General features: G+C 49.2%; 2 protein-coding genes across 2 annotated transcripts in view; one reads left to right on the top strand and one right to left on the bottom strand.

Annotated features, from left to right (window-relative positions):
• Window positions 1–3,009: 3,009 nt before the first annotated feature.
• Window positions 3,010–6,378, bottom strand: HPS6 (HPS6 biogenesis of lysosomal organelles complex 2 subunit 3). The gene has a single exon (XM_045438668.1). It carries the CDS (start codon window positions 5,537–5,539, stop codon window positions 3,131–3,133), a length of 2,409 nt encoding a protein of 802 aa, XP_045294624.1. The 5' UTR covers window positions 5,540–6,378; the 3' UTR covers window positions 3,010–3,130.
• Window positions 6,379–9,138: 2,760 nt separating this feature from the next.
• The window catches only part of ARMH3 (armadillo like helical domain containing 3), a 175,564-nt gene continuing 170,965 nt past the window's right edge, over window positions 9,139–13,737 (top strand). The window contains exon 1 of the mRNA XM_045438667.1: window positions 9,139–9,332. The gene's annotated coding sequence lies outside the window, so the exon portion shown is untranslated. The remainder of the gene's footprint in view (window positions 9,333–13,737) is intronic.

The following is a 13,737-nucleotide window of genomic DNA, read 5'->3' as shown; positions in this document are numbered from 1 at the left end:
GATCTTCTCTATCTCTGGCCCTAGAACACTCCCTACCCACCAAAGACCTCAGACTTGGGATCTCCGTGTACCTATTCAGAGTCCTCTTACTCAGGAAGACCACACTGGGTCGTCTCTCTGATGACCTTCTCACACACTCCACCAGAACCCACACGATGATATCTACATCCCTAAGCTATTCTCCAAAGTCCTGACACATGGTTTGGGATCACTTGCCCCTCCTACACTGGAGGTAGGACATAAACAAAGACAACAGCAAATAAGTGCCCAGTCTATAAGAGCAGGTGAAATTTTCCATCTAAGCCTACTTTTCCCCTAGGAGTTTCCAGGCCGGGTAGTTCCCTACCTGAAGGCTCTTCTTGTGGGTGGCCCTGAGGAACTTCCTTGAGTCATACAACTCCAATGAAAAATCTGGTCCCCTTTTTCTGTCCATACCCCCAGGGGCCTACTAAGTATAATTCCTTCTCCGCTGAGCATGGATACCCAAGCCAAATCTTAAGCTGAGAAGAAACAACCATGAGTCAGCAGGATTGTGAATACAAAACAGATTCCCGCTTTTGTCCATTTCCAGCTTCTCTCTGGGGATCCAGAATGGGTCCAGCCTCAAAACGTAGAAGAGGAGGAGGAGCCCCTCCCAAGCAGGAAGGGGCTGAAGTAGAGGCCAAGGATGACCAGTCCCCAGTTCTGGGCCTTTGGGAAGAGCAGTGGCTTAAGGGCCAGTAGCTTGAGTCCTGATGTTGGTAGACAACCTTGCTTGAGGGTTAGGACAAAGGCCATCCAAGTCCTTGGATGAGGCAAAGGTATTATTCCTAGGCTTTAATGAGGCTGAGGAGCCATCTCAGGACTTGGCCATGCAGATGCGTCACCTCAGGACCTCCATGAAGCTGAAGAGTATCAGTAGCCCTGGATAAGCCTGAGGGGCTGACCCCTTCCCAGAGAGACTGGGGAATTGCCCTTAATCCCATATGAGCCTAAGAGCAGAATCTAAGCTGTAGGTCTCAGTTGAGGACAAAGCTGATGGCAGTCCTTACCTTGGTCCCAAGCCTTGGACAAGGGATGGCTGGGGGCCCAGGAATGATGGTGAGTAAGCACCCAGCACCCAGGGGCCTACCCTAAGCCCAGAACCAGGCTGAGGGGTCACTTGGGTTCAAGTGGGGTTGGGGCAAAGACCTCTAGGGAGGTGGTCTTACTGACTAAATACAGATAACAGATATCTGTGCTGGAGATGCTCTTGTTTCTCTGCTTAGGGAGTCAGCAGCAATGTGGGGCCCTCCAAGCAACCCCACTTCAATGCCTCTTGTTACTAGGCCAAAGGGCTCTGCAGGTAACTCTGTTGTCTGTGGCAAATCTTCCCCTCAACCAGGGGCTGCTCCAGGAATCCTGGGGGAGACAGGCATGGGCCCAGAGCCCATCACAGTTCCTACTTGGTTTCAGAAATCTTGGGGAAAGAAAGGGCACAGTTCTGCAGATCCCCGTCCTCACAACAGGTGAGAGAGCTAGCATTGAGCCAAAAATGAGAAGTGCATTCAAGCCCAAGCAGGTAGCAGCTACTGGATTGTATGGTGAGGTGATTCAAGTCTTAGAGTTGTTACTTTCTAGTTGACTGACCTTGGTCAAGTAATCTTTCTAAACCTTTATTTTTTCACTTGTAAAATGGGGTTACTATTAGTACTTTTCTGATGAGGTTATTAGAAGCATTAAATGAGGGACTTTTAAAATGTTTATTTATGTTGAGAGAGTGAAAGAGGGAGAAAGAAAGTGAGCAGGGGAGGGGCAGAGAGAGGGAGAGAGAGAATCCCAAGCAGGCTTCATGCTGTCAGTGCAGAGCCTGACCTGGGGCTCGATATCAGGAATTGTGAGACTATGACCTGGACTAAAATCAAGAGTCAGATGCTAAACTGACTGAGCCACCCAGATGCCCCAAATGAGGGACATTTTAAAGACCAATAGAGTGCCTGGCATATATTAAGTACTCATAAATGTTAATTACTTCCATTAATGGAAGTGACCAGTTTAGCCAACAAATTCAAATTCAACCACTCCATTACCCACAGCCCTCAGCTATTCAAAAACACACAAATTGTGTGTATATTTCTAGAGTGTTTTCCAACACCAACAACAAATTCTCTGTGGACTCCAATTGGGTGTCCTACATGTCAATTCAATTCTGACACTAACTACCTGGAGTTAGCACAGAACCCACAGATTAAGGGCTTAGTCTCATAAGACTGCCCCCCCCTTCAAATGCCAGTTACAAGTCACTGGTACTTTCCATGCTATAAATTGGTTTGACAATTTGCTAGAATGGCTCACAGAATTCAGGGCAATACTTTAATTACGTTTACTAGTTTATTACAAAGGATACAACTCAGGGGTGCCTGGATGGCTGAGTTGGTTAAGCATCTGACTTTGGCTCAGGTCACGATCTCATGTTTTGTGGGTTCAAGCCCCATGTCCGGCTCTGTGCTAACAGCTCAGAGCCTGGAGCCTGCTTTGGATTCTGTGTCTCCCTTTGTCTCTGCCCCTCCCCCACTCATGCTCTGTCTCTGCCTCTCAAAAATAAATAAACATGAAAAAAAAAAAGAATAAAACCCCCCAAAACGCAAAGGATATAACTTAGGAATAGCCAGATGGAAGAGATGCATAGGGCAAAGTACAGGGTGGGAGTATGTGTGTGCAGCTCCCAAGCCCTCTCTGAGTAAGTCACCCTCCCAGCACCTTAATGTGCTTTACCAAATTTCCTCATTCAGGATTTTTATGGATTTCAATCTCTAGCCCCACTCCTCTCCCAGGATGTTGGAGATGGGGCTGAAAGTGCCAACCCTCTCATCACTTGGGTCTTTCAGGTGACCAGTCCCATCCTTAGGCTGGGTATCCCCACCCTTAATTACCTCATTAGCATATGTGCAGGTGTGATCTAAAAAGGCTCCTTGTGAATAACAAAAGACTCCTATCACTTAGGAAATTCCAAGGGTCTTAGACGCTTAGACAATATTTAATACATATATATATTACGTATATATTTTTTAATTGTTCCAGAAGAGAAGAGTATTATTGCACACAGAACTCCCACCCTGGTCCCTGCCAACTCCTAGGCACCTTCCCGACTGCTGTGTCCTAGAAATAATTTTTAGCCTGTGTCAGTCACACAGAGGCCCTGTCCAGATGGTGCCCAGGCCTCCAAGACTGGGTGGTCTGATGTCTGGAGGGTAGTCATGGGTCCCCGAGGTGGGGTGGGGGGTGGAGTGCCCGGGTCGCATAGGATGTCCTCATACAGGCTTAGAACCGGGCCCAAGGGCCGTCCTTGAGCCCCAGTCTGCTCCAGCAGGGCTCTGAGCAACCCCACAGTGAGAGGGGGCTCTGTCCCAGGCTTAGGGAATGGGGTGGGGGGCTCCAACTCATCTGGGAGGTGTGTCCGTATTAGAAGCAGGAGCTCTGCTGGAGTTAGGTCTGGTGGGCATAGGCGGCGAAGGTGGGGGAGATAAGCATCAAGTCGGCGGTGCCGGGCAAATTCGGCCAACAGCAGTTTGAAGATCTCGCTTCGAAGCAGGGGGCTGGAGGGGCCAAGGGCCAGGCCTGCCTCCAGGGCCCGCTGCCACTGCTCCTTTTGCACCAGCTGGCCCACAGCTTGGAGCACAGCTTTGGGCCGCCCACTGCCCAAGAGCAGCTCCAGCTCCAGGGCCTCAGACCTGGTCTCCTCCTCACCCAGTACTGCCAGGGCTCGGCGATACAGGGGCAACCCTGGACCCCCTGCTCCCCAGCCCGGCCCACCCTGCTGCTGTGCCAACTCCACAAAGGGTGGCAGCCATCGAGGCTCCAGCCGGCAGAGGCACTGGCACAGGAGTTCAAAGAGGGGCAGTATCCCATTGGGGGGTTCCTTTCCAGCTGAAGTACCCCCCAGTACCTTCTTCCACACATCAGGGGGAGCATGGGACCTCAGCCTGCCATTCCCATCTGGCTGGAGCTGCAGGGCTCTGAGGACTGCACCCCAGGCTGCTGTAGGAAGGGCTTGGAAAACAGTGTTGAGCTGGACCAGCTGGTCTCCCATCAACTCGGTCCTCAGCAAACGTGCCACTTCGTGCTCTGCCAGCTCAGTCCAGCCAGCCTCCTCATCATCCCCAGCCACCAGGTGGGCTTTGAGCTGATCTAAGGCCCGGTAATCTCGAAGCTCAGCCCTCAGTGTGGTCACTAGTGTAGATGGGGACACATGTCCCTGGAGAATGGAGGCCAGGGCCTGAGGCGCCCGGAATGTGCTGTTGTGTTTCAGTTCCTCTGGGGTAAGCTGGGCACCCCGTAGGCTCCGCCGCTGGTAGTACTCGCAGGCCTCCTCAAACACCAGGTCTTCAGCTGAAGGCACTTCAAGGCCCTGTGGGGCTTCCCAGCCTACTCGAAACAAACCCAAGGCTGAAAGCAAACGAAGACCCCCTCGGGTCTCCAACTCTTCCTCATCCTCCATGCCAGGGGCTGGGGGTGCCAGTAAATGTACTCGGTCTGTACTTAGGACCTTTCTCTCCAGCAGCTGCCCGCTGCCCATGTCCAGCAGTTCCAACGTGGAGCCCAGCACACAGGCCAGAGTACCATGAAATGTTCCCAGTGCTGCAGACCCTGCCAGGCCTACAGGTGCCTCCTGCAGCGTGCCTACAGTCCGGGTACCACCATGGGTCTGCACCAGGCTCACAGTGCCCCTGAAGTCAAGCAATAGCAGGCCCTGGGGAGTTGGGGCCCAGGTATGTACAGTCAATGGCTTCATGGGGGACAGCAGCCCAGGAAGGCCTCGGAGCAGTGTCCGGAAGTCCCATGTGTCCCCTCGTACGGGATTCAGGCTCTTACAGTGGGAGAGGCCAAGACATGGGGCAACCACCATCACCTTGCCCTTGCCTGGGCTCCAAGTGAGCAGAATATGACCCACACCAGGCCAGGTGGTGGCAGTGGGCACCAGGAAGAGGTCCTTGCGGGAGGCCAGCAGCCCAAAAGAGGGGCAGTGGTGCAGCAAGACATGTGTGCGGCCCAGGTTGGTGCCGCCCTCTCCGTTGGGCTCCAGGGTTCGGAAGCACACGCAATGGCTGAAAGCAGCAGGCGGTCCCAGCTGGCCCTCCGCGCCAGCCTGACGCTCCTCGCACCACACCAGGCGGCCTCGGAGCACCGCCACGGCCACCACACAGGCTCCACCGGCTGGACACAGCTCGGTACTCCTCAGCAGCCGCCAGCCAGGCCCCACCCCGGCGCCCCACACCTCGGCTAGGCCACTCTCCCACACCAGGACCAGCGCCGGTCGCGCCGGCCACGGCAGGAAGAAGGCGTCTAGCGGTGAGGGGTGGCCAGCGGGCCAGGCACGCTCCAGCTCCGCGTCGGAGCCACGCACCGCCACCAGCAGCTGTGGGCACGGAGCCCCCGGGGATCGGAGGAGCAGCAGGTGGCGGCCGTCTGGGCTGCAGCGGACTTTTACGGCTGGGTCCGCGGCCAGCAACTCCCGGAGCCGGGCCGCGCCGCTAAAGTGGCTGAGATCCGAAAGCTGGCGCAGAGTCCCCATACGCTTCATGGTGCCGCCGGTGCCGGAGCACGCCCGGGCCTGGCCGCCCCGTGGGGCGAGGCTCGGCGCTCGCTCGGTCCGGGTTCCCGGGGGAGACAGAGCCGGGCTGAGACTTCCGTCCCCCGTCGATGAGGTGGGCAGACGCCAGGCCTGAGAGGCGGCTCCACACCGCCCCACCAGGCTAACTCATGGCTCCGCCCCGTTCACGCCCCGGCGGCGCGACCCCGCCCGCCAGGGGAGGAGCCACGGGAATCTCGCGGGAGGGGGCGGGGGGGTGGGGAATGAGGCTACAGAGCACCCAAGGGTCTCAGTGCGTCCGTCCGTCCTTGTCAGCCCTACGCAAGCTCGTTGAGTCGGGATGTAGGCCCAATGCCCCAGGCCCCAAGAAGCCAAGAGCTTTACTCAGGAATCTCCCAGTCTGAGCCCTGAAGTGAACATGTCATACTCCCAAGGCTTTTCTTCCCCCCCAAGCCTCTCTCTCACCCCCAACTCCTTAATTCAGTTAGTCATGAAATTTTTATTGAGCACCTACTAAGTGCCCAGCTGACTAGATAGCCTTGAACCAAACAAAACTCCAACCTCACGGAATTGACAATCTAGTGGAAAATAATAACAGTTTAATACTTCTATGGCACTTGCTGTGTAACTCCCCCACCAACTCCCACCCAGCAACAAGCCCCTAGCACAGATACGGAAAATGAAGCACAGAGAGATTAAGGAAACTGACCAAGCTCTCACAGCTATTCACTGGGTAGAGGTAAAGGTGGGATTTCAACCACAAGCAATCTGAATCCTGAGTCCTTGCACCATACCTCTTTACTGTATCAACAATTTATCACCCAAACTAAGAATTTGCTAAAAATCAAAATTAAAATATACTTAAAAAAATTTTTTTAATGTTTAATTTTGAGAGAGAGACCGAGCATGAGTGGGGGAGGGGCAGAGCTAGAGGGAGACACAGAACCCCAAGCAGGTTCCAGGCTCTGAGCTGTCAGCACAGAGTCGTAGGCGGGGCTCCACCTCACAAACCAGGTCATGAGATCATGACCTGAACTGAAGTTGGACGCTTAATTGACCGAGCCACCCAGACGCCCCAAAACATACTTTAGAGGCACCGAGTGTATGTAATTTCTCTAGCAACACCTACACATTGATATGCAGGGGTCCTTTCCACCCCTGACTGCCTTCTCAGATGATGTGGTATTCCCCCTGCCTCCAAGTCCAGTCCCTCCTCATGAGTCTGCTTCTCCCTCCTTCCCCCAACAACTTCAGTGAGAATTTGCATCAGCTTCATTCTGTCCTCTTGCTCTCAGCATAGAAACACTCTCCAGTCTGCCCTTAGAACTCACTCTTTCATCCTCGTCTCCCCACTACCACTACCACAGTGGCTTCCTCTCCTTTTCCCTTCAATCAAGTTTCTTGCAAAGATCCTCTAGCATTTGCTGCCTCCACTCTCTCTCCTTCTATTCATTCCTCAAACCACTACTTATCTGAAGTAGATTTTCCTGATGTCTTCAAGGATATTTTTATTTCCTTTTCTAAGAAGCTTGACAACCTCTTTGATAGTCCCTCCTGTGATTTCCATGGCATCTTTCTCCTGTTATTTTCCTCTTTTTTAGATAGTACTTGGTTCATCAATAATTGTTGGTATTTAAATTCTATTATGGGCCTGATCTCTCTCTCTCTCTTTTTTCTCTCTCATTCTTTCTTTTTGTTGTCCTCTTCTTAGCCCATTCCTTTCTCATGGTTTGAACAATTACTACTAAGTTAATGGCTCAAAAATATTTATCTACAGTAGATATGTCTGCTAAGCTGCAGTAAAGGGTACCCACATGTCTACTAAATATCTCTGGTTGAATGTCTCACGGCATTTCAATCTCAACATGTCCTAAACATCACCTTCCTCCCCAATTTGTCCTCCTCCATTTGTTTCTAGTTGTTACAGGATTTATTTCATCTTTGTATCCTCACTTTTAGACATGAGCCTGGCACCGAGAAAGACTTCAATAGATGTTTGGTGAAGGAATGAATAAGCTTGAGTGGCCACATGTCTGTGTGTGTGATATCACTGAGGAAACTTTTGGCTAAGAGTTACAGAATAGTTACAGAAATAGGCCCTCTTAAGAAAAGAAATTTATTCGAACATAAAGGAGGAGAAGGCTTGGAAAATGAGCAGGAAGCAAGATACTCTTTGAAGGCCGAGAAATAGGAAGCACGACTGTTTTTCAGCAGGAATCATCTGGCCAGGGTATACTTGTTATGAATAAATTTTGACCATCCCTTCATTTTTGCATCTTTTGGCCAAGAGTCAAAACCTTGGAGGCTGCACCTAGTGGTCAAAGTCAGGTCATATGAACTCACTTACTTTGGCTGCTCAAGGTCTGGTTTTCTACCAAGAATATACCCAAAGGAAGAGGCCCTCAGAATATGAGAGGAAGGGTTCAAGGCTGGATAATCAAAACAATATGACATAGGCCTTTTACTATCCCTGTTTTTCAGATAGGAAACAAAGGTTTATTTATTTATTTAAGTATATTTATTTTTAGTAATTGCTACACTCAATGTAGGGTTTGAACTCACCACCCAAGATCAAGAGTCTCATGCTCTTCCGACTGAGCCAGCCAGGCACCCTGTAACTAAGGTTTAAAGAGCTCAAGTAATTGTCCAAAGACATACAGCAAATAGGTAGCAGTTTTAGGATTCATTCTCACAGTATTCCAGAGGTTGTGCTCTTACCTACTCAGTGTATGGCCTTCTAAACTTAACCCTTGTCTGAATCTGTATTTAATTAACTTCTTTGACATAGGCATGGACAGTGTATTATGTTGCTTCACCTTTATACCCTCTCCTCTAAGACTTGGCCCCATCTTCACCTTCCCCCAGGAAGCCTCCAGAGATTGACATGGAATTTTCCCTTCTCTGAATTTTCAGGGCATTTACAACTTGAGCCTTCCTAAGGCTGCCCTTGATAACTCACTGTCTGATTATTTATTTATTTATTTATTTATTTATTTATTTATTTATTTATTTAAAATGCTTATTTTTGAGAGAGCACAAGCAGGAGAAGGGCAGAGAAAGAGGGAGAGAGAGAGAATCCCAAGCAGGTTCTGTGTTATCAGCAGGCAGCCCAAAGCAAGGCTTGATCCTGGGAACCTTGAGATCATGACCTGAGCTGAAAGGAAGAGTCAGATGCTTAACCCACTGAGCCACCCAGGTGCCCCAGCAGCCTATCTTTTTTTAAATTTTCCATTTTGTACAGAGAAAATTGAGACTCAGAGGAGTTACTTGCCCAGTTAACCCATGTTACTTTGAACACACTAGGCACAAAATACTGTTTGTTGAATGGATTTGTTTCCAATTTTTCATTTACAAACTTGCCATAAACATCTTGGAACATATATCTTTATTCCTATAAATGGAATCGCCGAGTTCAGAGTCCGCTGTATTTAAAAAGTATGTATGTATATTTCTCCCATATTTGAAAATCTGCTATTGCAGCTTGTATCCAGTAGACTCTCAATAGATGTTTCTTTGGCTAATTTATTTCTCGCGGTGCATTTCGGGAGTTGTAGTCTTTGCGATGATTGCTGGGAACCATGGTCTGAGCCAGGCTCAGGAAACGGGCGTGGACGTACCTATCACACAGCGGGCTTTAGGACCCGGCGGGGCACCGTGGGCCGGGGGAAGGGTCGGGGGAGGTCGGGAGCGCGTCCGTGAGCCGAGAGTAACAGCGGCGTCGGTGGCGTCGGGAGCTAGCGGGTCCGGTGGCGGCGCGGGTGGTGGAGGAGGAGCCCGGGGCTCGGTAAGCGGCGCCGGCCCGGGCCGGTCCCCGAACCTGACCAACCCCTGCAGCTCCTGTCGGACTAGGCCTTGGCCCCGAGGCGGCTCTGGGGGCGGGGCCTGCGCTCGCCTTGGGGACGAAGGTGGTGGCGGGGGGCGGGTGGGAGGGGGAGGGCAGCTGCTGAGGCGGGCCGAGTTTGCGTGCGGCTAGGAGGCTGGGCCCGGGCGGCGGAGGGGGCTGGAAGCGGCTCGCTCCTCCAGCGGCTGGTCCCTCGGACCTTCCGGTGCCGGTCACGGCCCTCCCACTCCCTGCTGGGTCCTCCTAGCTGCCGAGATGCTGACCTTTGACCCGAGCGTGGGGCTGATCCTGTCGCCTCAAGCTGCCTCCAGAGCCTCTCCCACTCAGCTTGTCCCCACTCGAGGGAGGCCTTCTGCCCAGCCCAGCCTGGCCCTGGGATGAGGGCCCTTGGACAGGACCTCTGAGAAGGGTTAGAGGCAGGCCCGGTTGTCCTGGAAGGCCCCTCATCCTGCCCCTTTTTTCAGTCTCTGACGGGCTGCAGACCACCTTACACCCAGAATCAATGAAGCGACCGTGTTTTCTCAGGGTTACTTGGTGCAAGCCTGGGAGATGAACCTGTTCCCAGGCAGGCGTGGGGAAGAAATAAATAGAGGAAAAGAAGCAGGTTCTCTGAGGAAGGAGAGCTATCAGAAGCCAGGGAATGCTGCCTTTGGAGACTGGGGAAGTGCGAACTTGGGCCAGACTGAAAAATGTTTCTGGATCATCAGACCTTCCCCTTTTCTTTCTCTCCAGAAAAAGTTTTGAGCTTAGTGAGGACGGGTTCTTTGCTATTCTGAGTTCCCAGTGACTTTGTAAACCAGGACAAGTATGGTTTGTGTTTCTGTCTTAAGCACAAGTTAATGGAATTATTTTGGGTGTGTCTTCAGCTGGATTTGTGTGCACAGTACTTTCCTAGGGGAAAGTTTTTGGGATATCAAGTCTATCAGTCTAGGGAAAGGTGGAACCTTCTTGTTAGGATTGTAAAGGGGGGATTCCCACTCTTCTTAGTCAATTGGGAAGCGTTTATGACTTTTTTTTTTTTTTTTTAAATAGGCTCCAGGCCCAGCTCAGAGCCAAAGCTGGGGCTTGAACTCAGGACCCTGAGATTGAGACCTGAGCTGAAACCAAGAGTCTGACCCTTAACTATCTGAGCCACCCAGGTGCCCCAAAACTATTTCATTGGATGTTTAGGCATTATAATTCACTCATTCGTTCAACATTTGTGTAATAGAATTTTTAAAAACCTTTGAAAACTCAAAGCAGTTGTGACAGTTGGAATCTCACATAGAGTCAAGTTCAGAAATCATAAAACTTGGGGAAAACAGCCAATCACAAATTGGTCCAGGATATATGAAGGTGAACTGTTTATTCAACACACATTTATTGAGTAGATACTATGTAACTGGCACTGTGGTTAGAAATAGGAGTATCTTTTCTCAAGGACATCAGAGAAACATTCATATGAAAATTATAGTGCACTGTTACATATCCATATAAAGAAATTTATACAGTGTGAAGGGAATATTGCCATTGTGTGGGAGAGTCAAGGATATTTTTGCAAGGAGGAGTTACTTTAGTTGGGTTTTGAAGGATGAGTAGGAGCTTGTACAAATAAGGTGTTCCAGTTCAAGAGCACAGCATGCACAAAGGCATGGTGAAAGTGTGACGACAAGAAATAACATGATGTTTAAGTATTAGAAATTTGCCCTAAGCAGGATGTTTGGTGGGGAACTTGCCATGAGGTAAGACTGAAAGGAAAGTAGAGAGCCATTGGAGTTATTTATGTTAGGGAGTGACAGATGTATGAATTAAAGTAATGAGAAATGTGTCAGTGAACTAGTTACCTAGAGTCTGAATAATGTGTGGCGTTGGGAACGAAGAGGAGAGGTATGGATTTTACAAATATTTCTGAGATATGCAACATAACTTAGTGACTAGGGAGAGAGTAGGCTAAGGTTTATAATTTGAGAGATTGGGTGAATGGGAATTTCACTGACCAGGATGTGGATTAGAAAAAGTAGAGCAAATTTTTAAGGGTTGGGGTGACTATGGAAACAGGTATAGGGGGGATATCTGGTTTGTTGAGATCAAGTTGTTTGTGGGGTGTGCACATGGAAGTGTTAGGAGACAGCTGGAAGTAAGGAGGCCTGGCGAGCTTAATATCTTGGCCATAGCTCTCTGTAGGTGAGGCCATATATGAAAAAATCCTGGGGAAAATGATGTCTATTTTGTTTGTTGATAAGGAAGAATTGGAATCTGCACCTCTTCCATTCAGCAGTGAGCTTCTCAAGGCAGGTACCATAACTTAGTAATTTTGGGTCCCCTTTTTGTCTCATACTTTACCTGTGCCATTATAAGGTCTTGATAAATGTTAGTTATTAAGCCAGCAAGAAATCCATTTACTTAGTAAGGTTGCAGTTACCTGTGAGTTTTAAGAAGATTATGAGAGTCTGTCTTAGAATTTTCGTTTTATACTTAGGTGGTATTCATGAGGCTTGTATGGTTGAACAGGAAAGGAAATGAAGAAGATATGAGTGACATGCTGCTTGAGGAGGTTCAGGGCTTGAACAGGAGATGGACAGTATTAATTTACAGGAGGCTCCAGCTCATTGAGAAGAGGTTCTTACAATGAATTCTCATTCTGGGAGATGTCAGAAAAATGTGATTTTCAGTCAAAGTTTCCCGAAAGCCTGTCAGTTTGGAGTTGGGTCCTCCTTATGAAGGTGCAAGCGTGTTCCTTCTTGTATAAAATAATTTGAAAGGGAACCTGAGGTAGTCATGTTTATTTAAACCTCTTCATCTGTATTATTAGTTTGTGCAAGTAGGCAGACTCAGTAAATTCATTTGGGACCAGACTGAATTCTCTTCTGTGAAGCTACTTCACCTCTAGTGGATGCAGACAGTGGCTGATACCTAGAGTAAGGATTGGGAAATTCCTGTTTTTGCCATTTGCTGCTTAGTCTTAGGAAAGTCCCTGAATTACTTCTACTTTCCTTTTCTTTTCTTTTAAACATTTTTTTAAATGTTCACTTCACTTATTTTTGAGGGAGAGACAGGGCGCAAGTGGGTGAGGGGCAGAGAAAGAGGGAAACACAGAATCTGAAGCAGGCTCCAGGCTCTGAGCTGTCAGCACAGAGCCCGATGTGGGGTTTGAACTCCCAAACTGCAAGATCATGACCTGAGCCGAAGTCAGATGCTCAACTGACTGAGCCACCCAGGCGCCCCCACCCCTTTATTTATGTATGTATGTATGTATGTATTTTTGTGAGAGAGAGAGAGAGCACGCGCTTGAGAGAGCACGCGTGAGCAGGGGAGGGGCAGGAGAGAGGGAGACACAATCTGAAGTAGGCTTCAGGCTCTGAACGGTCAGCATCGAGCTCAGTGCGGGGCTTGAACTCACCAACGGTGAGATCGTGACCTGAGCCGAAGTTGGTCGCTTAACTGACTGAGCCACCCGGGCACCCCTATTTTCTGCTTTCAAGTGTAAGCTAAACACTCATTCTGAGGTGAGCCCTGTAGAGCACATGCAAGATGTGAATGCTGCCCCATAGTGGCTCATGTACCTACTGAATCAGGCTGGTTCTTTCCTAGTAGAAAATAGGGATGATGCTTGTCAGACAATGTCCTGACTTGACTGACTTTTCTTGGATAAGGTGGGAACGTTGATGTTATGGATATCCGTTTGGAGTTTCCGCAGAACTTTAACTGAATCTGGATTTTGAGTATTCCGTTAGTCAACACCTGATTTTTTGCACTACTGGGATATTCTGCTAGGACAAAGCACTACCAGAGAAGGATTTAGTGTCTTTACCACTTTCTATAGCTGTTTTACTTTGGCAAGTGAAATCTTCATTGTAAAATTATGGTAATTAAGTACCTGCTACAATAGTACCTATCTACTTTAAAGGATTAAATAAAGTATATTTAAAGCACTTAGAACAGTGCCAACTATATAGTCAGTATTCAGTAGTGTTATTTATCATATATCACCTTGATTGGAAGGCTGTGCTCTGAAAGATTGGAGGAATGAGTGATGAGTTCCCTCCCCAGGACTTCATAAAAGAAAAGTGATAGCCTGAAGGGATGGTGGCCTATCCCTTAGCTCTCCATGAAGAGAATTCAAAGAGGTGGCTTCATGAGTGCAGACCTCACTCTGTTTTTATTTTGGAGATAAGAGAGACTTGGAGTGACTAGCACTAAAAATCCATTAAAATGGAAAGGCATTATATGCTTCAGAGACAGTCTGTGGGGTGGAATTGGGGGAACCAGTGTCCCATGCTATGAGAGAAGCTGTGGTGAGGAACCACGTGGAACAGTAGGATGTGAATCCAGCAAGTGAACTAAATCCTCGGTCCTTCAGAAAGAGGCA

This window comes from Leopardus geoffroyi, chromosome D2 (assembly GCF_018350155.1).
Source record: "Leopardus geoffroyi isolate Oge1 chromosome D2, O.geoffroyi_Oge1_pat1.0, whole genome shotgun sequence".
NCBI lineage: Eukaryota > Metazoa > Chordata > Mammalia > Carnivora > Felidae > Leopardus > Leopardus geoffroyi.
This window is presented reverse-complemented; position numbering and strand designations above follow the sequence as displayed.